General features: G+C 41.6%; 3 protein-coding genes across 3 annotated transcripts in view; 2 read left to right on the top strand and 1 right to left on the bottom strand.

The window, feature by feature from the left end:
* The window catches only part of LOC109401127 (uncharacterized), an 80,264-nt gene that overhangs the window by 22,561 nt on the left and 30,350 nt on the right, over positions 1 to 27,353 (bottom strand). The window contains exons 3-4 of the mRNA XM_029872084.2: positions 4,501 to 4,716; positions 4,230 to 4,420 (exon numbers count right to left, since the gene is read on the bottom strand). Of these exons, the coding sequence (XP_029727944.2) occupies positions 4,230 to 4,420; positions 4,501 to 4,716 (407 nt within the window). The remainder of the gene's footprint in view (positions 1 to 4,229; positions 4,421 to 4,500; positions 4,717 to 27,353) is intronic.
* On the top strand, positions 16,893 to 22,204 carry LOC134284260 (uncharacterized). Its single transcript, XM_062843002.1, has 4 exons — positions 16,893 to 17,300; positions 17,363 to 18,625; positions 19,938 to 22,132; positions 22,189 to 22,204. The coding sequence occupies exons 2-4, from the start codon at positions 17,621 to 17,623 to the stop codon at positions 22,202 to 22,204; spliced, it is 3,216 nt and encodes a 1,071-aa protein (XP_062698986.1). The 5' UTR covers positions 16,893 to 17,300; positions 17,363 to 17,620.
* LOC134284259 (uncharacterized) lies at positions 22,906 to 25,846 on the top strand. Its single transcript, XM_062843001.1, has 2 exons — positions 22,906 to 25,718; positions 25,774 to 25,846. The coding sequence occupies exon 1, from the start codon at positions 22,906 to 22,908 to the stop codon at positions 24,916 to 24,918; it is 2,013 nt and encodes a 670-aa protein (XP_062698985.1). The 3' UTR covers positions 24,919 to 25,718; positions 25,774 to 25,846.

The raw sequence follows: 27,353 nt of genomic DNA, 5'->3' as shown, positions 1-27,353 counted from the left end.
GGATGTTACACTGCATCAGCAATGTAGCAAAAATCCAATTATTACGCTTCTTCTTCTTCTTCTTCTTGGCGTAACGTCCTCACTGGGACAAAGCCTGCTTCGCAGCTTAGTGTTCTATGAGCACTTCCACAGTTATTAACTGAGAGCTTCCTCTGCCAATGACCATTTTGCATGTGTATATCGTGTGGCAGGCACGAAGATACTCTATGCCCAAGGAAGTCAAGGAAATTTCCTTTACGAAAAGATCCTGGACCGACCGGGAATCGAACCCGTCACCCTCAGCATGGTCATGCTGAGTACCTGTGCGTTTACCGCCTCGGCTATATGGGCCCCTATTACGCTTGGAGGTCTTTAATTCTTTACTCGCGGAAGTTCTTGGACGACCAAGAAAATCTTTGGAAAGTAGTTTTCTACAGAACCATGCTTCCTAAACCTGTAAGATGTTACACTGCATCAGCAATGTAGCAATAATCCATTTATTTCGCTTATAGATCTTCGCTTATAGAATCTTAAGGATGTTGAATAAATAAATGTAGTAAATGTATCTTAAGACCTCTACTCACGGAAGTTCTTGGATGCCCTATAACATCTTTTGAAATAAGTTTTCTACAGAACTATACTTCATGGACCTGTAGGATGTTACACCGTATCAAAAAGGTAACAAAAGCCCATTTATTACGCTTGTAGATCTTAAATTGTTTACTCGTGGAAAATCTTGGATGGCATAGAAAATCTTTGGAAAGTAGTTTTCTAGAAAACCATGCTCCATGGATCTGTAGGATGTAACACCGCATCAGTAATGTTGCAACAAATTATTGATTACGCTCGTAGATTTTCAGGCCAGTAATCGCGGAACTTCTAGGAAGTCCTAGAATATCTTTGAAGATTTGTTCTCTTCAGCTCAATGCTCCATGGACGTGCATAATCTTGCACCGTATCAGTTATCAGTTATGCTTCCTGGATCTGTACAATGTAACACTGCATCAGTAATGTGACAACAAACTATTGATTACGTTTGTAGATCTTAACACCCTTACTCGTGGGAGTTTTTAGAGTACCTAGAACATCTTTGGAAATTAGTTTCTCACAGAAAAATGGTTCATGTATAATGTTACACCGTACCAGTAATGTAACAACAATCCATCGATTACGCTTGTAGAACTTACGGCCTTAAATCGTCGGAGAACCTAGATCATCTTTTGGAAAGTAGTTCCATGTAGAACCATGCTTCATAGACCTGCAGAATGTTGCACTGTGTCAGTCATGTAAGAACAATCCATTGATTCCGCTTCATGGAAGATCTTGCATAATTTTGGAAATGAGTTCTCTTCAGCACAATGCTCAATGGACCTGTAGGATGTTGCACCGTATCAGTTATGTAATAACAATCCATTGCAGATCTTAAGGCCTTTATTTTCAGAAGCTCTTAGCGGATCAGGAACATCTTTGGAAATTAGTTTGACATAGAACAAATCTCCATAGATCCGTAGGATGTTACAACGTATTCAGTGATGTAGCCAGAATGCATTGATTATGTTTGTAGATCTTCAGGCCAACACTCGCGGAAGTTCCTGCAGATCCTACATGTTTGAAAATTACTTCTTTACTAAACTATGCTACATTATCCCGTGTAGCTGCCGGCTTAGAATAGCACTACGGACCACCTGTCCCGGGGGTAAAAGTCCACCAAACAGGTAACCCCAATCCAAGGTGTCAGGCGACCCGTGCTGAGGGATGAATGGTTGAGGGGGTTTAAAAGATGCTCGATCTTTAACGGAGCCCGTAGCGTGGGTAGATCGCCTTTTTGGGTTGCGTTGCGGTGATAGATCTACCAAACTGAAATCTAGTGTCGTCCTTTTTTTTCAATTTTGGAGTATGTGTTCTTGTAATTCAAGGAATTATAGCATTTAGTCCTACTACTGGTGTTTTGGTGACTTCCAGTTTTTGAATAAAACTGAGTTTACCAACTTTACTTTGCATATAGTTAAAAACCTCACCATCTGAGGCTGAACTCAATGCAAAGGAAATCAAATTGGGTTAGGGATCCATGTATGTACTAACTTTTCGAAGACTGGAAAGTGCTAGTACGCAAGGAACATACTAGAATCCTTATTACTGAACACATGTTCCATTATTGGAATGATATTGCTGCTAATGTTAAAACCCGGGTCCTAAACTTCCTACTGGGGAGAATTTAGCAGTAAAACAAGGGTGATGCTAGGTTTCCGATGCATGGCCAATATCAGTACTCTTGTTTTGTTTTCTAAGAAAACAAAACAAAAACTGTATCAACATCGATACTTTATTGCCCCTCAATGGCAATTGAGTAATGCGACATGCACTACACTAAGCATACGGGTAATGTCACAATAGATCTAAAATCTGGTCGCAGTGACAAACCCGAACAGGAATAAAAAATAAAAAAAACTATGCTACATGTACCTGTAGGACGTTACACTACTGCATCAGTAATGTAACAACAATTAATTGATTTTGCTTGTAAATCTTCAGGCCTTTACTCACGGAAGTTTTTGGATGGCCTAGAACATCTTTGAAAATTAGTTCGTTGCAGAACAACGCCCTATGGACCTGTAGGATGTTGCTCCGTATCAATAATGTAACAACAATCCAGCAATTACACTCGTAGATATTAAAGCCTTTACTCGCGGAAGTTCTTAAGTGTCCTGGAACACCCTTCTCTACACCACCATGCTCCATGGGCCTGTGGGGGTTTTGACAGTCTCCCTAATTCTTCGCTTCGTTTTCGTCCTTAACAACCCAAAATATCCTCAGAAATCTTCCTTGGAACTAGTGTGCACTTTTCTCCCTATTACATATCCTTTGCCCCCTACCCCACTCATCCCTAGAATCAGCCCTTACTACACTACGCCCTCCCTTTCCGCTGTAACTCTCTAAAATAATCCTCGAATATCTGAAGGTGAGGACGTTTTCAATATTTGCGGATTTCCATCAGTTTTGTTTTTATATGGGTTCCCGAATTAACGCGGTTTTTTATACGTTTTTTTTTTACTCGGTACGTATCCTCCGTGTAAAAAAAAAACCTTAATGTACATTGTTGATGTCTAGAAGTTTTGGGCGCAGTTAGACCATCGCCAGGTAGTAATCGGAGTCGATGTTGGCGCCAGGATAGGTCTTGACATCGATAATGTCGGAAAAGTGCCGTCCGTCAATCAGAACGTGATCGATTTGAGATTCCATCTGCTGTGGTGATCTCCAGGTGTAACGATAAGGGAGGCTGTGTTGGAAAAAGATGCTACGTATGGCCATATTTTCGGAGGCGGCGAAATCAATGAGTCGTAAGCCGTTTTCGTACGTCTACTGGTGGGCGCTGAACTTACCAATCGTCGGTCTGACTTCCTCCTCCTGGCCTACCTGAGTTTAAATCTCCTATGATGATCTTGACGTCGTGGCTTGGGCAGCGATCGTACTCGCGTTCGAGCTGCGCGTAAAATGCGTCCTTGTCATCATCAGTACTTCCGGAGTGTGGGCTGTGCACGTGTATTATGCTGAAGTTGAAGAATCGGCCCTTGATCCTAAACCTGCACATTCTTTCGTCGATCGGCCACCAATCGATCACGCGCCTCTGCATATCATGGTATGATTACCTCTAAACGTTCGCACCATGGATCCTGTCCAACACACCTCCTGCAGCGCTACGATGCCGAACCCGCGGTCCTTCAGTAGATCGGCGAGTATGCTTTGCGGCTTTTTACAGCTAGCTCGTATGGCCTGACACCAACCACCTACTTTCCGGAGGGCTATAGGGCACAGTTGATCTTAGAGGCCTTCCCTGGCAGTACTGACGTCGATCAGTCGCCCCTTACATGGGGATCACACATTGTTGTGAGCTGCTGCTCCTCCTGAAGAACAGACGATCAGGTTTGTAGAAGCAAACCCTGATTATACCAAAATTTCAGCAAAGAAACTAAAGAATAAAGGTAATTCAAGGCTAGAACTTCGCTAGATTTGATTGCAAGAATTAAAATATAACAAAAATATGACGAAAAAATCGCTGAATTAACAATTTTTGATACAACATGTGCCTGACTTCTATGAAATTTGAAGGTCCTCTCGACTATAAATTCTTCCTTAGAGAAACCCCCACCCCTTGAGACATCTCTCAAAAAATAATTCCTAGCTATACGAATGTGTACAAATTGCCAGTTGTGAAATTGTGTCTTTGTTTGAATTCGATAGGAATATATTACCTCTGGACACTGCGAATTACATGTAATTCCAATAGAATTCACAAATGGTTCCGAAGCTTCTCCTCGCAGGCACTCGAAGTTCATGCAAGTTGTCCTGTTGACCATGCTGAACCACTTTTCGCCAATCTGTTTCCTAGTGATCGTGCCATTGATTTCCACCTCACACAGCTCCGATCGCGTGATGTTGTTATCTGTAGGTACAATATGCGAGAAACAACCAGTAATAATTATGCAGAATAGGACTAGCACTAAACCTAAGCATTCAACTCACCACACTCGTCCAAAGTGCAACACCTTCCCTCGACAGACTTCGGTCGGATCGTCCTTGCCTCGTCGCAGAACTGGATCCTCGCTGGACACGTGCTCCGATCGCAGAATATTTGCGTGACCTCGCAGCAGTTCACCATTTGCTTGCCGGTGCGTTCGCCCACCTGAAGCAGCGTGTCCGGAATGTCGACCGATGGCGGGCATTTCGTCGCATCGCAGTCTATGGGTTGGTTGCGTGGAATAGAAACAAGGAAATCCAGATAGAATTATTAATTTCAATGAATGACACACGACGACAATTAGCATAGGTACTGACTGCTGCTAGATCATATAGTAGGTATCATAGTCATGATAAACACTCGGTCAAGTTTATGAGCGCATCATACCGGCTATTACCGGCATCTGTCGTCGCCTGTCGATGAGTCTCGCTCGGCGTCGTCATTTGTTGGTTGCCGTAGATTTTGACCGTGAGACATGCAAGTTATCATGCGATATGTAAGTGTTAAACACATCAGTTGGTTATTGCCAACATGATAATTTGCCGACGAGCAACTGACGGGCGACTGACGCGCGGCGGCAGTGGGAAATGCGTGTGATTGGATTTGTTAGAAGCGTGGTAAGTTCAGTAGCGAGCGCCACTAAGGACTGTTCAATTTATAAAACGGACAACTTTCTTGTGTGATATCTTTTTTATTTTTCAATAAAATCATCATCAGTTTTTTTGCATAACTTTCTATAGCTATTCTCAAATGTAGGGAAAATATAACATTAAGCAAAATGTTCTTTATTGTGTAACTGAAGCGGTTTTCGTAAAACATCGATAAAACCCCATTTCTCAAAATTCGACATAACTTTCCCCATACTTAACATGCACATTTTCATGAAGTTTTTAATGTATTTAATGTATCTTATACTATCCTACTGAAGGTAGAGCTCAATAGTTGGTCAGTTATAATGCACCAAGCAGTCTCCAGCTTGATATAGTGAGTTGCCTTGTTTTCATAGAAATTTTTAAAAAATGTTCATTTAAGTCCTGTGTTGCAATAGCATCACAGATTCGGCTAAAAATTTGTCCAGAGTAGTAGAATATTGCTCCTTGAATGAAACAGAAGAAAACATTACTTTTAATTGCATTTTTCATCAAAAAATTAATCCATAAAGATGGTCATATTAAAAAAATTCAAATTTTTTGCTCCATTGATGCAGATTTTCGACTCTTGCGAATCTTGTTATTATTTATTTTCAACAAAGTTGGTCATATTGGTTATTGTACACCTTATTTAATAATAATCGGATGAAAAGTTTTTATTTCCAACATCATTGTTATGCAAAATTTGCATTAGGTTGCTTGTTATTTGGAAGAACCTTCAAAGAACGAAACTGTTTTGATTACTGTGTCTGTAATGGCGCACAGTAACCAAAACAGGAATGCTATTAGGAAGCAGTTTTCTGCATTTAAAACTACATCATTTCCACTTTCGACTGGATGCATAAAATAATTGATTATTTAATATTTTCATGCCCTTTTTGCTTTACAATTGAATTTTATTCAAAAAATCGAATCTCACTTGAGACTTTAATATCTCAACACTTAATTTTCCAATTGAGTTTAAATTTTGCCAGAATGTTTATTACTCATGCTGCTGCAGCATGGCACATACTTTTCTGGTAATAAAAACGATATACCATATGTGAACAGTGATTTTATATATATTTTCAATTTTCAGCAATCGAATAATTCACCTCGTTTAACGCCTGGCCGATTTTCTATAAAATAAAACTATTTTTATTCGATTCAAAAATGATTACTATAATAAAAGATGTTGTACTGAACAACAAAGCAAGGGTGGTTAAATTTGAACAACGCGTCTTCTTTTTATAGCCTTGTATAGTTGTCCGTTTTATGAATTGAACAGTCCTTACCTCTTCATTAATATGTATTTTTGTTTGTTCGATCTCAATCTTTGCCAACAATTCAAATTTGACTGTTTTTCAATAGTTTTTGTGGAAGAAGCCTCCATCATACTTGTGATTCTCACCTGTTCCTTATTCATGCTTCCATGGTACTATAAGGCGACAAGTACACAAATGGCCAAATTTGCATGAGGTCAATTAAGATCTGCGAAGATCTAGTTCGCGAAACTGACGCGAAAACTGAACTAGCTGCTGTTCGGCATGCCATTTTCTTTATAGTGCAATTTACGCTTATCAATAAGTTGATTCAACCAAGAGGTTCAATCTTTTCTTCAACTTCATCAAGAAACAATTTGATGGAAATATTGCTAAATGTATTGCATGCATTTTTATCGAGGATAAGATGGATGATAATGTTGAATCTTGATATAAATGCTGACCAACCTGCAAAAGCGAGGATTGAGGTTGGTGGTCATTAGGGTGGGTCAAGGGTTATATGGAAAAATGTGGATTCGATCGTATCTAGCCAGATCAAGGTTTTTTCGATTCCATTTGGGGTCCTTAACAACTGGCCAAAATTTGAGAGGGATCGGTTACGCCTACGTTTTGCGCATCGCGATTGAAATTTGTATGGAAATTTGTATGGGAAAACGTGCTTTTTTGTATTTTTCCTATTTCATCTACTAATTTAACTAAAGTCATAATACTAAACCCGTTAAAGTATAGTTCATGATATACCTTACAACTTTGCCGAAGACAGCAGGGTGCTAAAATGCTCACAAAAAAAGTTATTATGCTCCAAAGTGAGGTATATCGAAATATATGCTGAAAATGACTTTTTCTGCCATCACTGCCCGCTGGGTCAATTATAAACTGCTATAGCACTTTGTGGATGCATTCTATCAATTTGGTGTCTTCAGCAAAGTTGTTTAGATTTACATGCTCTTTGAATTGCATTTGGACATTAGTTCGAAATTTCACCGCATAGGTGGCGCTGCGATACAAACTTTTTTATTTCGCATCCTTGAGCTTTGGCGTTTTCGGCAGAGATGTAGAACATGAAAAGTTATGAAAATTTGTCGAAGACAGCAAAGCTCTAGCACTCAACCCAGCGAAGTTATAGCGAAAATAGTAAATCATATCTTAAAGTTTACGTTTTTGTACTACGTGTGACATACACTCCCGTTCAAAAGTTTGGGGTCACCCCCTCAAAAACATGTAATTTTTTTAGGCCCATATCTCCGCCAATTTGCGTCCGATTTCAAAACCCTAGGTTTCATTCAAAAGATAATAAGTCAAAGAAACTTTGAACATGATTTAAAAGAAACTTTTTCAAAAAAAATTGTATGTAAACTTAACCCAAAGTTGCCAAATTTTCTAAAAAATGAATATAAACAAATTTTAAGATGAGAGCGGTAATATGACCCATTTTCTATTAGCTTTCAACTGCTTTTTACAGAACTTAGCTAAAAAATCTAGAAAAAAAAGTTATTAAGTAAATTAATCCTTGATATCATCGACCAAAAGTTTTTGGTCACCCCTCAATATGATGTATCGGCCAAAAGTTTGGGGTCACTTTCGTAAAACATGGAAAAGTGATTTGGTGATATCTTCGTCATCTATAGTTCAATTTTAATTATTTTTGGCTCATTTCAAAGATAATTAACTAAATTTACGTTCGACGTTTACGTCTTCAACTTAACGTATTTAACGATTTTTGTATATAAAAATGTTATGTAAAGTTAGCACATTTTACCACGCTTCACAAAATTAGGCAACTTTACGTTAAGTTTTAGTATGTAAATTTCAACAAATATGTGTGGTTCAAAGTCTATGCAGTAAGTATCATTCATTTTGTTTCAAATAAGCCAAGAAGAATTAAAATTGAATGAAAGATGACAAGATATCAACAAATCACTTTTCCATGTTTTACGATAGTGACCCCAAACTTTTGGCCGATACAGCATTTTGAGGGGTGACCCCAAACTTTTGGTCGATGAGATCAAGGAATAATTTACTTAATAACTTTTTTTCTAGATTTTTTAGCTAAGTTCTGTAAAAAGCAGTTGAAAGCTAATAGAAAATGGGTGATATTACCGCTCTCATCTTTAAATTTGGTCGACCCAATTTCCAGCGACAGTGCCGTAAGTTTATATTTATTTTTTAGAAAATTTGGCAACTTTGGGTTAAGTTTACATACAAATTTTTTTGAAAAAGTTTCTTTTAAATCATGCTCAAAGTTTCTTTGACTTATTATCTTTTGATTGAAACCTAGGGTTTTGAAATCGCAAATTGGCGGAGATATGGGCCTAAAAAAATTACATGTTTTTGAGGGGGTGACCCCAAACTTTTGAACGGGAGTATACTACATTGCAGCTACCTTGAAAGTAGGTATTTGTACATATTTACATATATATTTGAGAATACTCCTTCCTTATCTGCCAATATAACTAATATATTACGAATGATATTTCTTTTAATCATTATAGTGCGAGGTAGATGTATGTTCAAGTAGTAAACTCTCGACGTAAGCGATCTTCCAACGCTATTGAGGATGTAGCCCCTTTGATTTTTTTGATTCACTTCCTGTATAGTGACATACTAAAACATTTTTATGTGCACTATACTCGATAATAAATCTTTCAATGCCTATTGTACTACACGCTATGTCTGAACTAGCAGGTTATAAAAATTGAATGTACATCGGGTTTCATTCCATAGAATATCAGAATTCATGCTATATTATCATATGCGGAAACTTTTAAAATATTTCATCGGGGAAATTTTGATTTTTTCACCTTTTTAGCTGTTTTTCATACAAATTTGCTTGAGATTCTCATTTTCGGCAATTTTCTCTCCCATACAGAATGTATGGAAAAATTTTCACCGATAGAATATTTTGAAACCTTCTGCAAATGAAAATATAGCTTGAATACTGATGTTTGGTGTAAAGAAACCCGATGTACAATCAATTTTAATAATATGTTGGTTCAGACATAGCGTGTACTAGTGATATCACATTTTCCGAAATAACACTTCGTGAAATGTCATTTCCCGAACTGTTGTCCTTAAAGTCATTTCACGGAAAGAAGGCAATGTTTCGTACTATGTTAATATAAACATCCTATCCATTCAATCCTATTCAAAGAGATCGATCATTCCGGCAAGTGTGTCATGCCAGGAAATGGTATTTCGGGAGATAAAAGAGTTATATTTGGTATAAAATACAAATATCTATGTAAATATCTATGTATATAAAAATGAATTTCTGTCTGTCTGTCTGCCTGTCTATCTGTCTGACCCTTATGCATTCGGAAACTACTGAACCGATCAGTGTGAAATTTTGTATGTGAATTTTTCTAGGGCCGGGGAAGGTTCTCAGCTTGGTGTGAGACGTCTCCGGTCTCTGGAACGGGGGGCTCCCGCACAGATAACTTTGCGGGAAATGTTCCTATGGAGCTGTATGTCAAAAAACACAGTAGGCAGGCAGTACGATGTTTACCGGGACAGCTAGTATAAGATAAACGATTCATGGCACTATAAGAAGTATATAAAAAAGTGCAAAAACGTAAAATTTCGAATATGATTAACTACTTTTGCTATAACTTCGCTGTGTTAAGTGCTAGCGCTTTGGTGCCTTCGACAAACTTTCATAATTTTTCGTGTTCTACATCATTGCCGAAAACGCCAAAGCTCTAGGATGCGAAATAAAAAAGTTTATATCGCAGCGCCACCTATGTGGTGAAATTTCGAACTAATGTCCAAATGCAATTCAAAGAGCATGTAAATCCAAACAACTTTGCTGAAGACAGCAAATTGATAGAATGCACCCACAAAGTGCAATAGCAGTTTATAATTGACCCAGCGGGCAGTGATGGCAGAAAAAGTCATTTTCAGCATATATTTCGATATACCTCACTTTGGAGCATAATAACTTTTTTTGTGAGCATTTTAGCACCCTGCTGTCTTCGGCAAAGTTGTAAGGTATATCATGAACTATACTTTAACGGGTTTAGTATTATGACTTTAGTTAAATTAGTAGATGAAATAGGAAAAATACAAAAAAGCACGTTTTCCCATACGAATTTCCATACAAATTTCAATCGCGATGCGCAAAACGTAGGCGTAACCGATCCCTCTCAAATTTTGGCCAGTTGTTAAGGACCCCAAATGGAGTCGAAAAAACCTTGATCTGACAAAAATGTTCCGATGACCCACCCTAGTGGTCATATCCTCAATATTTCCCCTATGAAAGATTGATCCAACCCAAGATCCAACCGATCCAACCCACCACTATCATCCAGTTTGACCAAACCATCAAGATCATCCAAGTCCGTCAAACTTTCCTCGAGCTGTTTGATTCGATCAATCCAGCAGTGCAAAAGAGTCAGCAGTTTGAGCGAAGACCATATCAGTGAGGAAAAGATAGCAATTCACCAATATCGCATATCTCCTGCATACTCGACCTTTGCTCCACGAAACGTGGGCATTGAAAGAGCACATGCATCGCGGTCTCGTCGCAGTCTGCACACGCCGGACATGTCGTCGTTATCCTGCAATAGGGGCACAACTCAAAGTTTGTCATTTTTGAGATTTTAAGATTGAATTTCAACTTTTTCAATAGTCGTTGAAAAATAGTAATCAAAAATTTATGAAGCAGATAGTCATTCAGTCCCTTTCCATGATACAATCATCAAAATTCGTTTACTTTTGTCAAATGACGAGAGAATTAAGTTTTTTTATCTGTATTAACGAGATTTTAAGCCCTAGGCTAGTTCATCTCGAGACCCACGCTTTACTTCCCTTCCGAAGGAAGAACTCACATTTTGCGAGTTTGTCGGGAGTGGGATTCGATCCCAGGTCCTCGGCGTGATAGCCAAGTGTTTTAACCATCACACCAGGTCCGTTCCCTGCAACCCCGGAGCTTCTTGACAGCTGCTGAACAACGTCAGCGTACCTAAAAATTTTGGTCCGGGTGGTACTGTCAGATTTAAAGCGGCAAGCGTCACTTTTGAAAAGGACGATAACGAAGAATAACAAACCGCACAAAACATATTTATTTAAATAATTAACAAGAATCTTAATGTGGTGTTTCTGCTTTTCTGGCATAGGAAAATGCAATTTAAGTTCGGCATGATGAATTTGTTTACTAGAAGTGAAAATTATATCTACAGAACGGGTGAAGGCAAAATAGTCGACTTTCATAATATTAATCAGAAATTCATGTTTTCTTCTGGTGCGGTTATTAAGCACTTTCAAGGAATAAATTTCTATATGCTAAAATTTTACAGCTGCTTATCTGGTGTCAAATCCAAAATGGACGTTAAAAATAATCAGGTTGGATTTTTTTAAATTTAATCCTCGGTTTAATCTTGCATGCGCAGTTATAAATAAATATGCAATACCGTTTAAACAAGTGCTTTCATAACATTTCTTACAGTATCAAATCAAAATGTTTTGAATTTAAAAAACACTAATGTTTGCCCTTCTGTTGAATACGTCCTTTTGATACGAAACGCTAGCCTCTTGTTGGCATCCACTCACCACGAAACAAAAAGATGTTTTCGCATTGACCAATCCAAATTCCTGTGTGGTAGTGGTTTGTGTTCAGATTTCCCGTGTTAATCTATCTGTAAGAACTTTGTAAACATCTTTTGTTCTCACGTATATGGATAGGCTTGCATTAGGTTTCGTGAGACATTTTTTGGACAACTCAATTGACAAAAATTATTGCGTCAGTGAAGGATGCACCCGTTGTTTACGTACAGTAGCGACATCTGCGATTTGCAAGTAGGTACGCGAAACTGAGCTCATCTGTCAAGTTGTGGGGGGGCTGGTTCCCTGAGAGAATTTAGTGAACTTTCCGGAGGTGCTTCAAGATTGCCAATTTTCAAACGCTCATTCTGAAAATTCTCCACGCATAAAAATTCGTTCTCAATATCGTGAACAAAATATCATGTAAATGAGAACGCCTACCTTTACTAAATGCGTGATTTAATTCTAGCAATCGTGAACGCAAGCATCTAGCTTTTATGAATATGCACTCAAATATAAGAACATAGTTCACGCCTGCCAAACCGCATCGTCGTTTAGTAACGCCTTCAAAAATAATAACAGAAATCACGGTATCGAGAACGAGTGTTACCATTTTTGTGATTTTGTTCCAGATAATGAGATCTTCGTTCATGCGCGCTGTCATTCTTGCAAGCGCTTGAGTAAAAACAAACCCACGGCAGTCGGTACGGAAGTCACAAAGTTGCAATCAAATTGTAGCAAGTGCAGTGAATTATTTATTCTTTTATTTTAGTAGTGCCTTTATTTATTTTCCTAGAGATGTACTAGTATAGTTCTTGTTCCTGAAACATCAGCAGCTGCTGCAGGTAAGCTACCATCGCAAAACATCTAACAAAGCGGAACATTGTGCTATTGGTTTTCACCCCAAACTACGGAGATTTTGAGGTCACGGCAATCAATTCTCAAAAAGTACTACGCTAGTGAAATGGATGCATTTGGCCGTATATCCAGTATCATTTGTTTGTGTAAATACTCTGCTAATTGTGTAATAAGTGAATAATCAGTAAAATAAGTTCAAAAAACGACTCAAAACATTTTACTGAGAGAGCGGACCATGAACTGTGGATCCCGTTTCCATGATTTTGATCACGTTCACGAGTACCTAGAATGAACAATGTTCTCATATCTGTGAACACAATTCCCGTCTCCTGGCACCAATGCTCAGTTCAGCAGGCGTTACGAATATTTTGGGGAACATAGTTCCCGATTCCGTGATATTAATTCATGGTGTATATTCGTAAAGCGAATTCGTGCCTGTTCCGAAATTCGTGACGGATTGTTGACAATATCCGGAACGGTTTTATTTGCGTGTCCTTTTTTGAGTTGTACCCCTATTGCAGGAAACCGAAGATGTAGGGGAGCCTGCGTGTCTGAATCTGTGCTTGTACCACCTAAAGCATTCATGGCCTGACATAAATTGTGTCAAGTGAAAGTTCACCTCGCCATTTAGACACGCTCGGTATGGACACTGTCCATCTACCCTTGCTGGAGGAAGCCCTTTCCCTCTGCCACTTCAGCATAGACGTTGTGTTGGCGATCCGTCTCGCGACATTTATACCGCGTCACTCGAAGCACTCCTTCGTCCTCTGCTACCACTAGTGCTATGGGCATCATGCCCGCTAGCACGTATACCGCGTCCTTTGAGACCGTGCAGTATACGCTGACCACCCCAAAGGCACATCAGCCTGTGGGTACTCCCGATCGCTTCACGTTTCGGTTCACCACTAGCGCAGTATGGAGAACGCTACTGTCGCGAGCAGCTTACGGTTACTCGAGACTATTGCCGACCTATTCGACATTATCTTTGACAATGCCATTATCGCCATGCTTGTCCTTATGCAGGCATATTCCACGTGGCTTCCGAATTTCAGCTTATCGTAGATCATGACCCCCAATTGCTTCAATAAGCGCTTAGAGTTGATCGTGTTCCCGCCTGTGGTGACCACTGCCTGTTGTTCAGACTTGCGCTTGTTCACCACTATCATCTTCGTTTTGTGGTGCGCGAGTGCCAACTGTCTCGACCCCATCCAGTCCTCCACTATGCCAATTGCGAGCGTTGTTGTCATTTCCACTTCCTCTATCGATTCGCCGTCTACCACGAGGGTAATATCATCGGCAAAGCCTACCAGTTTTACACCCGGTGGAAGTTTGAGCCTCAATACGCTATCGTGCGCCGCGTTCCGTGATACCCCACAGTGATGTTGTAACTCCTCTCGCCCTCCTCGGTGTCGTAGATTAGCACCATATTCTGGAAGTAGCTCTCCAGTATCCGGCATAAGCTAATCGGGACTTCTAGGTGGTGTATGGCGCACTCGATGGCGGCACAGCTGACGCTGTTGAACGCATTCTTTACGTCCATCAAGATCAAGATGTCGAAGGACAAAAGGTCGAATGAACAAAAATTTTAGTAGAACAATTTACCAGCTGGTATGACTCGCTTATAAGACAACAATTTTTGTGCTTGTGCTTAGTGATCATCTCTTGGATTGATAGGTAGGTTCTAATAATTATACTGTATAAGTAAAAATTTCATTTTGTTTGCTCATTGCTCATTACGCCAAAATTTGAGAATTTTCGATCCCATTCCCCCTGTCCTATACTAAATATATCGCTTGTTACATCTCCCTCCCCCTTATAATCGTGACGTACTTCATGGATCACTCATATAATACCCACATATTTGTCCTTTTCCAAATTATAGACCGTTTGGCTTCATTTAATCTCTGTAATGATTGGAGTTTCAAATGACAATATTCCGATCAATGATTTACCCTTCTTCAACCCATAGGCTGTTCTTTCAAGGAATATTGTTTTCCATATTTTTTTTTACCAGTTCGTTTATTTGTAAGGGTTTTCCATATTTAACCTCAATGAATAACATTAGGGTTAATCGCCAATTGTTGCACGATTAAAAATTCGCCAATTGTTGCGCACCCCATAATAAAAACATGGAGTGTGCAACAATCGTCGAGTTTTTAGCCGTGCAACAATTGGAAAAATATCCTATACTTTCCATCATTTATGATCATCTATTTTGAAATTTAATGCGGTAATAAATTGCTACATATAAGCAAATATACTATATTAACAATATAGGTCACTTCGCGTTTTAACATACAACGACATGGAGACAAAATTGGCAAATGATTACAGCACCACCTGTTGTCAGAAAATGTCAATAACTATACTTTGATCGATTTTAGTTTACCGTGCAATGCGAAATTTTTCGAAAAAGATGTTAGGGGTGTCGAAGTTTATTGTTCCCGAATAATCGATTTATAAATAATCGATTTCCAATATACGCAACCAAAATAATATTTCATTAGATTACATCTACGAATACATCCATAGAAGAATTCGAATGACCCCCAATTGTAGAGGCGCTAAGTGGGATGAGGAGAAAATCGTTTGTTTACATCAAACATTCGATTTTTCTACTTAAAAATTAACTAATATTTTGTCTGGGTAGTTGCAATTTTCCATTGGTAATGGTTTCCATTATCATCATTCTTGATGCCCACGCTGACAGACACCGGATTGGCCAGCTAACAAAAAAAAAAACCGGAAGATCGCCCTCCGGAGGCATAGCAAGAACACTTCAAATTATTCACATAATTTGTTCGTAAGTACCTACCGGGTCTCAATTAGAATTAAATTTTCTTTCCAGAAAGTGCACTTTGCCTATGCTTCGTTATGGCAAATTTTGGTGGGGTCACGTTTTTCATAGGGTTCTCATTCCTGCCACCAGAGAAAAGAATGATCGTTAGCTTCCGTCAAATTCACATATGCTTCGCTTTGACGGAGTTGTACTTTTGTCAGGGCCCAACCAGGGGGGAGTCCGCCAAACAGTGCTATGGCGTAGTATAAACAAAGTGCACTTTTTCACTTTTTCTTATCGAATCCCGCATCGTAGAAAACCAAACGAGCACTTTTTGGATAGAACATTTAATTCTCTTTTAGATGCGCTTAGATCCGGTAGGTACTTACGAACAATTTATGTGATTAAATTGAAAAGCAAATATGTACTTTGCCTTCGGTGGGCAATCTTCCGGATTTTTTGTTCGCTGACCAATCCGATGTCTGTCGGCGTGGACATTGAGAATGATGATATTTGAGGCCATTGCAAATGGAAAATAGAAACTTATAGAGCGGAATATAGGTTAATTTTGAAGACAAAAAAAATGAACTTTTGTTATAAACAAACGATTTTCACCTTATCTCACCTAGTTCCTCTACTATTGGGGGACATTCAAATTCGTCTTTATTACGCCAGAAAATGTTGAAGAAGATAAATTTGTTTTAATTGGACAAGTTCAAAAAATCGATTATTGTTTAATCGATTATTGGAAAAGAAATGGGCATCCCCACCATGCAATGACAGTACGACAGAATAAACGTCATTCGGATAGCGCATGCATTTAGTGTGTAGTAGTACCTCTTCTGCCGCATGGTGGCGACACATTCACTAAAAAGGTGTCGCCCAGAGATGGAAAATGATGAAAATTGCAGCTGAGCAGACACAAACCAAAACAAACCTGCTCGTGAACAACAGGAGCCCGAGAATACTCGCACTTCGTTATTCGTGAGTAAACGAAACTGGCAAGTACTCGCATTTGATTCGCGAAGCTTCGCTGAGTTTTTTGCATTTCGACGAAAAACGCATTTTCAGCAGGGATTATAGACCCTGGGTCTGACGAAAGCCCCGCTTGAGAATCAGCCGCGTAGTCGCCGGCTAAGAATTAAGACTACTAACCCCGATTCAAGGTATCAAGCGACCCGTGCCGAGGAATGAGTGATTGAGGGGGTGAAAAAGATGCTCGTCCTTCAATGGAGCCTGTGAGGTAGGTGGGCAGTGGACCTGGACACCCCCACAGTATTTTGTCCCTTACCGCGTTAATGCAGGTGTTGCCACATCTGGCAGCACTGACGGCACGGAAGGCGAGCCGAGCCACAAAGCCCCTCGTACATCTTCCCACACTAATTAGAACAGCGATTAATATGTATTGTAATCCATGACGGGTGAAACTGTCACACAACCGATAGCATTTTGGCAAGTCATCTTGATATAGCAGCTGAATTAGACTCGAGATAGATTTATTCTACAATTTTATTACTCGTGAATTAGTTTAAACCAATTAAGTTAGCTAAGCTGATAGTTGATCGCTGACAGTAGTAAGTGAATTAAATTATTGTATGAATTGAATCCAATATTAGTTGTTTTAGGTCGTTGGGCGAGTTGTTTGAAGTGTCGCGTATTTGCATCGCTTAACTCGGCGAGCTTCTAGAAACTTCTTTCCGAACTACGCCACACTAGCTGTAAGTTACATGAAATTACATCTAAATTAAGATATATTTGTAAAATACCGAATTACGATTAGGGTCGCGTCCACGCTGAAGAGTTGGATTCAAACTACATTGTAGCCGTAAAGGCAGAAGAATTTGTTGGACATCGTATACCCTTAAGAGACCAATTTGTAAGTATAACGCAACTCTACCATTGAAGGTTTCTCACTAATAAAATGAAATTAGCTTCAAGATCTACGTCACCCAACACCTGGCGTTTCTCTGAGGAGGTCGACAAAAAGGGGAAGATCCAACAAACTTGAAGAAATTGCTGTTAGCAAATCGGCGGAAGGATGCCGGAAACAGACCGGAATGACTGTAAGGTATGCCGTAAGTCAAATAACCTGGACAACATGGTGTTCTGCCCGCGGTGTGAGGAGTGGTTTCACTACCAGTGCGCTGGAGTCAACGAATCCGTTGTGGATCGAAGCTGGGTATGTGGGAATTGTTCGATTCTGCCACCAGTCGACCCGCCGGGACAAACGAGTACTCCGGTGAGTAGTATAGCCATCGGGCCAATCCCGTCCTCCATTAGCCAACCCGCGAGCAGCGTGCCGTCCAGAATTTCATTGCCAACCATAGTTCCCGCCCCAGTGGATGGACAATCAATTCTTACCGAGCAGGCTAGGGCGAGCCTCCAGTGGATCCAGGAGCAGCGAGAGATATTAGAGCGAGAAATGGAGGAGAATTACAAGCAGGAAATGGAGCGAAAACGCCTGGAGTTAAAGAAGCTGGCAAATGAAGCGATGATGAGAATAATCGATACTACGAAGGATGGATTAGCCAACAGTTTGGATGACCAGCCGGGGGCAGCGGCGGCAGGTGTCAGCAAAGTGCAGAACTGGATGCAACAAATGGTCGGCGAGATGAAGAACCTCTCGGTAGCCCAATCATTTGGAAGACCAGAGGTGCCAACGACGAGCGTGCCTATGTTCGACATCAGTTCTGTTCCGACAACCGCAGGGATGAATTTGAGTGTGTTTGATCCGACTTCGTCGTCAACGCTTCACGGAGTTCCGGACAGGTCGGCGGTTGCTCCTACGACAACGTATCCATCAGTTCATCTCAGTTCAGCAGCATTCATTCAGTCACAATTGAGTAACTCAGTGAATCCCTCTCCCGTTCCAACCTCTTCAGTTCCTCCAGCCACGATGGTACCGCCGCAATTAGCAAGTGGTGCACAGTCTGAGTTCGATACCTTCGGGAGACTGGCAACTACACCCAGAGGACTGGCTAGTCGAGTGCCAAATATATCCGGGTTGGGAGTCAACACTCCAACGAATGTAGTGACCAGGGGCGTACAATTTCGTTTCAATGATACACTTTCATGCAACATTTGAATGAGTCACTTCAAGTGTTTCATACATTTTTCTAATGACTCGGTCGTTAAAATAAACTTTTCCACTCATCGTAGTACTCGGTAGTCTCCCACCCGGTCGCATTGCTTGTGCTTCACCCGTCAGAGCATTAGTGTCTCACTGGTGCGCGCTAGTCTCTCAATGGTTACGGGCGCCGGTTAATTTGGATTTAAGTGGTCGAATTTGTTATCCTCTTTCATAAAACATAATTATCATTCTATTGGCGTGCACCACTATTTAAAAATGTGGTTTAAATAGTGTTTTTAGCATGTTGAAGTATTTCAATGACTCATAAATGAAACGAAAATCCAAGTGTATCATTCCATGTTTCATACACACTTGTTTCTGTAGCAGCAACGAACGAGTGTGTTGCTGGGTGAGAGATGAAGCATCACAGCAGTCCGTTCGCAAGGGAAACGATTTGCTACAGTCGTCGTACGTCATGTTTTCCTTTCGAAATTGCACGACCCTGGTAGTGACAGCTTGTTCCGTGATGCCAGCAGTGGGCTCTAATTATCCGGGGGTTTCATTGTGTCCTGCTACTTCAGGGATAGGTAACACATTCTCACTCTCGACAAGACAGCTTCCCAATTATATTGGACCGCTGCCCAATGAGAGAGCTCCAGAGGTACAGTCTGTGGCTTTCCCAGCGTCTAGGCCAGGGGTGGCATTGGATGGGAGGATGATAAGCAGCGGACAATTTTTCCAACAACAACCACTACCGGGGCTTGCATCGAATATCGGAGCGGCCGGTGGATTTCCGAACGTACAAAATAACGCTCCAGTACAGCCAAGGCTTTACGATCCTGTTGGACAGCATCTGGCTCCCACTCAACACCAATTGATGGCAAGACAGGTCATGCCCAAGGACCTCCCTTCTTTCAGGGGGGATCCTGAGGATTGGCCGCTATTCTATAGCGCATATGTTAACTCGACAACGGCGTGTGGCTATAGCGATGTTGAAAACTTGGCCAGACTGCAACGAGCGTTACAAGGAAGGGCGTTGGAAGTTGTCAAAAGTCGTTTGCTGCTTCCAGCGTGTGTACCACACGTCATGAACACACTCTATATGCTGTTTGGGCGTCCTGAACTGATAATCCAGACATTGTTGAATAAAATTCGCGATGTCCCTCCGCCAAGAGCCGATCGATTAGATACCCTGATCTCCTTTGGGATGGCCGTTCAGAATTTGTGTGACCACCTGGAGGCGGCTGGGCAATTGGCTCACTTATGCAATCCAACTCTGCTACAGGAATTAGTGGAGAAGCTTCCAGCTCAACAGCGCTTGGATTGGGCACTGTATAAACGCCAGTTTGTTGCAGTTGACCTACGCGCGTTTGCCACCTATATGTCTACATTGGTAGCGGCGGCCTCGGAAGTCACGGTGCTTGCGGACACCAAACATTTGCGACCAGCCAAAGTGGGTTCAGCGAAAGAGAAGAATTTTCTTAACGCGCATTCAGTACCCGAGCCAGCGAAGAAGGAAGTTAAGGAGGAATACATCCCGATGGTCCTGTGCTTGGCGTGCAACGGCGCTGGCCATAAGGTCAAGGACTGTGCCGTCTTCAAGAAGTGGGGGCCTGAGAGCCGATGGAAGACAGTTCAAGACCATCATCTGTGTCGGACGTGCTTGGGGAAACATGGGCGTCGTCCGTGCAAATCGCAGGCGTGCTGTGGCATCGAAGGCTGTCAGCAGCGGCATCACCAGCTGCTGCACACACAGTTTCAGAAACAGCAACAACCAGCCGAATCAAAACCAAAGAATCCAAGCAAAGGCCCTGTGGAAGGTGTGAACGCTCATCATACAGAGGAGAAATCGACGCTGTTTCGAATCCTTCCAGTAAGACTGTTCTGGAAAGGTAAATCGGTGGAGACGTTCGCTTTCCTGGATGATGGATCGTCCATGACGCTAGTGGAGCAATCGATTGCGGATCGCTTGGGAATCAACGATGGGGAATCTCTACCTCTGTGTTTAACTTGGACCAGTGACGTGAACCGGCAGGTACCGAACTCCCAACGAGTTTCGCTGAAAATCTCGGGTGCAGGGAAAGAGGAACAATATGCTTTGATCGATACCCGAACCGTTGGTAATTTGAAGCTCCCAATGCAATCGTTGAAATATGAGGACCTGGCACGGCAGTACACCCACTTACGGGGATTGCCAATCAGAAGCTACGACTCAGTTGTACCAGGTATTCTGATTGGGTCCAATAACGCTGGCCTTATTGCATCATCGAAGCTGCGTGAGGGTCAATTGGGTGATCCAATAGGAGCTAAGACGCGTCTAGGCTGGACCATCTATGGATATGCAGTCGACCGCGAGATAGCACCAAACTTCAGCTTCCATATCTGTGAGTGCCACGAGGCACATAAGACGGATCAAGAGCTTCACGACCTGGTCAAACATCATTTCTCTCTCGAAAATGTGGGAGTGTCAGCAAGCCAAACTCCTGAGTCCGATGAAGACAGGCGTGCTCGTCGAATTTTGGAGGAGACGACGAAACGAACTTCACAAGGCTTTGAAACGGGTTTGCTGTGGCGAACCGATTCAGTGGATCTCCCGAACAGTTACCCCATGGCGATGCGCCGTCTGGAATGCTTTGAACGGAGAATGAACAAGGACCCGGATTTGCAAGTCAGCGTGCAGCGTCAGATCAAAGAGTACCTGGAAAATGGTTACATCCATGAAGCAACACCACATGAACTTGAGTCGGCAGATCCAAAGAAGGTTTGGTATCTGCCATTAGGAGTCGTGAAAAATCCGAAGAAGCCGAATAAAATCCGACTTGTCTGGGATGCAGCGGCAAAGGTTGGAGGTATTTCCCTGAATACCATGCTTCTAAAGGGCCCAGACATGCTGATCCCTCTTGCTTCTGTACTTTGTGGGTTCCGACAGTACTCGATAGCGGTCTCAGGCGATCTTAAACAGATGTTTCACCAGTTTAGGATCCGACCTCAGGACGTACACAGCCAGCGGTTCCTTTATCGTGAACATCCATCCAAACCAGTGACAACATTTGTAATGGACGTAGGAAGCTTCGGTGCTACGTGCTCTCCCAGTCAAGCACAATACATTAAAAATCTTAATGCAAAGGAGCATGAAGCGGAGTTCCCGGAAGCTACAGACGCCATCGTCAAGAAGCACTACGTAGACGACTACCTTGATAGCTTCGACACAGAGGAAAAGGCAATCAAGGTGGCGTTAGATGTGAAGACTGTACACGCTCGCGGCGGATTCGAAATACGTAATTGGCATTCAAATTCTGCTGCGCTCCTCGATCGAGTCGGGAATACCAAGCACCAAGAATCGAAGGTGATCAACGTTGGAACTGAAAACGAGGCCGAGCGGGTTCTGGGCTTGATATGGATGCCGAATGAAGACTATTTAGCGTTCGCTGCTGATCTGAAGTTGGATGAAGTTACTCCCACGAAACGAAACATTCTACGGTGCGTTATGAGCTTGTTTGACTCTCAAGGTATTCTATCACACGTTACTGTTCAAGGACGGATGATTATTAGCGTGGGTCATCGGAACCGTTTTCTCAGATCAAAGCTTTTTTGGTTCCTTTTCGGGTCCTGAGTGTCTGTGCAAAATTTGAGCACGATCGGTTGCGTCTACACTTTGCGCATTGCAATTGAAATTTGTATGGGATTTTGTATGAGAAAACCTACTTTTTTGCATTTTTGTCATAAGTTGAAAAAGTTGGTCTGAAACTTTTTAACCGATACAGTAAAATGATAGCCTAGGATGTTCTGAAAAACTTTGTCGAAGACCGCAAAACGATCCGATGCTTGTGAAAATAGTTATAACCATCGAACCGCATGCATGTGTTTATGTTTTAACATGTAAAGGAATAACAATAGCACCAAAATCATGCTGTTTCACCAAGCAATGTCAACGCTATAACTTTTTTCATAAGCATCAGATCACTTCGCGGTCTTCGACAAAGTTTTTCAGGACACCCTAGGCTATGTTTTCACTTTATTAGTTACATGGTTTTAGAAAAATTCGAGCTTGTTATGAGAGAAATGCAAAAAAGTGTGTTTTCCCATGTAAAACTCCATATAAACTTCAAACGCGATGCGCAAAACATAGACATAACCGATCCTGCCCAAATTTTGCACACTTATTTAGGTCCTGAAATGGGATCAAAAAAGCTTTGATCTGATGGGATACCATTGAATTTTTCATTTTTCCATATAAACGATGACCCACCCTAATGATTATTCAAGATACCTGGCGCAGTCAAGTCAGTTGGGATGAGGAAGTTAGCGATTCTATACAGACTCGGTGGCGCAAGTGGATTAAGTTGCTGGAGGAGGTGAACAAAATCAGACTTCCTCGACCCTATTTCCCTGGATTCTCTGCTGCGGATATTGGGTGTGTCGATCTACATATCTTTACGGACGCCAGCGAAGAGGCATACGCTGCCACGGCCTACTTTCGTACCGTGAAGAACGAGAAGGTCTACTGCACATTGGTTATGGCTAAAGCGAAGGTAGCACCACTGAAGGCCGTATCGGTACCAAGATTGGAGCTAATGGGTGCACTTCTAGGAGCAAGACTGGCAAAAACGGTCTGCGAGTACCACACGATTCCCATTCGACGTCGAGTACTATGGACCGATTCGTTAGCGACGTTAGCCTGGATCCAGTCGCCGCATTGCCGATATCGACAATTCGTCGCCTTTCGAGTGGGAGAGATTCTGACCAAGACCGAAGCTGATGAGTGGAGATGGGTTCCTACAAAGCATAATGTGGCCGACGAAGCGACTAAATGGGGAAAAGGACCCAGCACCGAAGTCAAGTCCCGTTGGTTCCAAGGGCCTGAATTTCTATACTTTCCGGAAGAAAAATGGCCGATCAGAGAGTCAACGAGGCCACTAGTAGCAGACGAAGAACTGCGGCCGAGTCTGGTGCATCATGTAATGACCACCAAGGATATTATTCGATGGGAGAACTTCTCGAAATGGGAACGTCTTCTGAGAGCAATCGCTTACGTACATCGCTTTGTCACAAACTGTCGTCAACAACATAACAAGCAGCAATTGGTCGCTGGATGTTTGACTAAGGAGGAACTACAGAAGGCAGAACTCAGCCTGTGGCGTGTTACTCAAGCAATCGCATACCCTGACGAGATAGCAGTTCTGAAGCAAAGGCTTTCGAACCCCAAGAAAGAAATCGAGAAGACGAGTCCAGTCTACAAATTATCCCCGTACCTTGATGAGCAGGGTGTGATGCGTATGGATAGCCGCATCGGAACGGCTCCTTTTATCAGCTACGATTTCAAATTTCCTGTTATACTACCTCGTAATCATCCATCAACTTTGCTCCTGATCAACTGGTATCACCGACGGTATTTGCATGCTAATAACGAGACGGTTCACAACGAGATTCGCCAGCGCTTTCACGTTTCGAATCTACGCACAGTAGTGCGACAAGTAGCAAAGAATTGTCAAGTTTGCAAAATTTCCAAGGCATCACCAGTTACTCCCAAGATGGCTCCTCTACCAGATGCGCGTCTTGCTGCCACTGTTCGCCCGTTTTCCTACGTGGGGCTCGACTACTTCGGGCCAGTTCAAGTAAAAGTGGGACGCAGCTGCGTGAAGCGGTGGATTGCACTCTTCACGTGTCTGACGATCAGAGCCGTCCATTTGGAGATAGTTCATTCACTATCTACGGAGTCTTGCAAGATGGCAGTACGACGATTTGTAGCCCGCCGCGGATCCCCCGTAGAAATCTACTCCGATAACGGCACCAACTTTCAGGGAGCAAGCCGAGAATTGCGAGCAGAAATCGAAGCTACCAGTAAACAACTGCAGGAGACGTTCACCAATACGAACACCAAGTGGCTGTTTAATCCACCATCGGCGCCACACTTCGGGGGATCCTGGGAGCGTCTGGTGAGGTCGGTTAAAGTAGCGCTAGGAGCTCTTTGTCCCGAACGGAACCCAACTGATGAAACCTTGATAACCGTTATTGCTGAAGCTGAATCCGTGGTTAATTCACGCCCGCTAACGTTTATTCCTCTGGAACATTCAGCACAGGAAGCCCTAACACCAAACCACTTCATACTGCTGAGTTCTAGTGGGGTTGTCCAGCCTCCCAAAACGATAGCAGAGTCGACGAAGGTAACGCGAACGAATTGGACGATGAACCGGATTCTTGTTGATCGGTTTTGGAAACGCTGGGTGAGAAACGGACCAAATGGTTCGATGAATCCGATGCGGTGAAAGTTAATGATCTGGTAATGGTAGTGAACGAGAATCTGCGTAACGGGTGGATCAGAGGTCGGGTCATGTCCATAATACCGGGCTGCGATGGCCGTGTCCGCCAAGCATTGGTGCAGACATCAGGTGGAGTTTTTCGGCGACCTGTGTCAAAGTTAGCAGTGCTACAAGTGCAAGCTGAAGGTAACGCAGAACCAACAGTGGATCCGGAAGTGCGTTACGGGCGGGGGGATGTTGCCACATCTGGCAGCACTGACGGCACGGAAGGCGAGCCGAGCCACAAAGCCCCTCGTACATCTTCCCACACTAATTAGAACAGCGATTAATATGTATTGTAATCCATGACGGGTGAAACTGTCACACAACCGATAGCATTTTGGCAAGTCATCTTGATATAGCAGCTGAATTAGACTCGAGATAGATTTATTCTACAATTTTATTACTCGTGAATTAGTTTAAACCAATTAAGTTAGCTAAGCTGATAGTTGATCGCTGACAGTAGTAAGTGAATTAAATTATTGTATGAATTGAATCCAATATTAGTTGTTTTAGGTCGTTGGGCGAGTTGTTTGAAGTGTCGCGTATTTGCATCGCTTAACTCGGCGAGCTTCTAGAAACTTCTTTCCGAACTACGCCACACTAGCTGTAAGTTACATGAAATTACATCTAAATTAAGATATATTTGTAAAATACCGAATTACGATTAGGGTCGCGTCCACGCTGAAGAGTTGGATTCAAACTACATTGTAGCCGTAAAGGCAGAAGAATTTGTTGGACATCGTATACCCTTAAGAGACCAATTTGTAAGTATAACGCAACTCTACCATTGAAGGTTTCTCACTAATAAAATGAAATTAGCTTCAAGATCTACGTCACCCAACACCTGGCGTTTCTCTGAGGAGGTCGACAAAAAGGGGAAGATCCAACAGCAGGGCTCTGGCGTAGTGGACCTCTTTTCCCGTACGACTCGTGGGATTTAAACATGAGAAACAATAACCAAAAGTAAATCAAAAAGTAGGAGGTAGTGGTAGTGATGATGCTAATCCCTTCGCAATGAGTGGGTTGGCGAGGTCTCCGTTAAGGAGAAGTGAGGACATACACTCCCGTTCAAAAGTTTGGGGTCACCCCCTCAAAAACATGTCATTTTTTTAGGCCCATATCTCCGCCAATTTGCGCCCGATTTCAAAACCCTAGGTTTCATTCAAAAGATAATAAGTCAAAGAAACTTTGAACATGATTTAAAAGAAACTTTTTCAAAAAATTTTGTATGTAAACTTAACCCAAAGTTGCCAAATTTTCTAAAAAATTAATATAAACTTACGGTAGTGTCGCTAAAAGTTGGGTCGACGAAATTTTAAGATGAGAGCGGTAATATAACCCATTTTCTATTAGCTTTCAACTGCTTTTTACAGAACTTAGCTAAAAAATCTAGAAAAAAAAGTTATTAATTAAATTAATCCTTGATGTCATCGACCAAAAGTTTAGGGTCACCCCTCAATATGATGTATCAGCCAAAAGTTTGGGGCCACTTTCGTAAAACATGGAAAACTGATTTAGTGATATCTTCGTCATCTATAGTTCAATTTTAATTATTTTTGGCTCATTTCAAAGATAATTAACTAAATTTACGTTAGATGTCTTCAACTTAACGTATTTAACGATTTTTGTATACACAAATGTTATGTAAAGTTAGCACATTTTAACACGCTTCAAAAAATGAGGCAACTTTACGTTAAGTTTTAGTATGTAAATTTCAACAAATATGTGTGGTTCAATGTCTATGCAGTAAGTATCATTCATTTTGATTCAAATAAGCCAAGAAGAATCAAAATTGAATGAAAGATGACAAAGATATCAACAAATCACTTTTCCATGTTTTACGATAGTGACCCCAAACTTTTGGCCAATACAGCATATTGAGGGGTGACCCCTTACTTTTGGTCGATGACTTCAAGGATTAATTTACTTGAGAACTTTTTTTCTAGATTTTTTAGCTAAGTTCTGTAAAAAGCAGTTGAAAGGTAATAAAAAATGGGTCATATTACCGCTTAAAATTTGGTCGACCCAATTTCTAGCGACACTGCCGTAGGTTTATATTCATTTTTTAGAAAATTTGGCAACTTTGGGTTAAGTTTACAATTTTTTTTTTGAAACAGTTTCTTTTAAATCATGTTCAAAGTTTCTTTGACTTATTATCTTTTGAATGAAACCTAGGGTTTTGAAATCGGGCGCAAATTGGCGGAGATATGGGCCTAAAAAAATGACATGTTTTTGAGGGGGTGACCCCAAACTTTTGAACGGGAGTGTAGATGTGGAAAGCTGCCGGTCCACCCCCCGGCAAGCCAGCCGGTGGAGATAAATACTGCTGAGCAGCCGCTTGGCAAGATAATCGAATTTGCGTCCACAAAGTCCAACACCCTTTTGCGACTTCGTAAGTC

This window comes from Aedes albopictus, chromosome 3, assembly GCF_035046485.1.
Source record: "Aedes albopictus strain Foshan chromosome 3, AalbF5, whole genome shotgun sequence".
Taxonomy (NCBI): domain Eukaryota; kingdom Metazoa; phylum Arthropoda; class Insecta; order Diptera; family Culicidae; genus Aedes; species Aedes albopictus.
The sequence above is the reverse complement of the archived record's forward strand: the minus strand, read 5'-3'. Positions and strand labels throughout refer to the sequence as shown.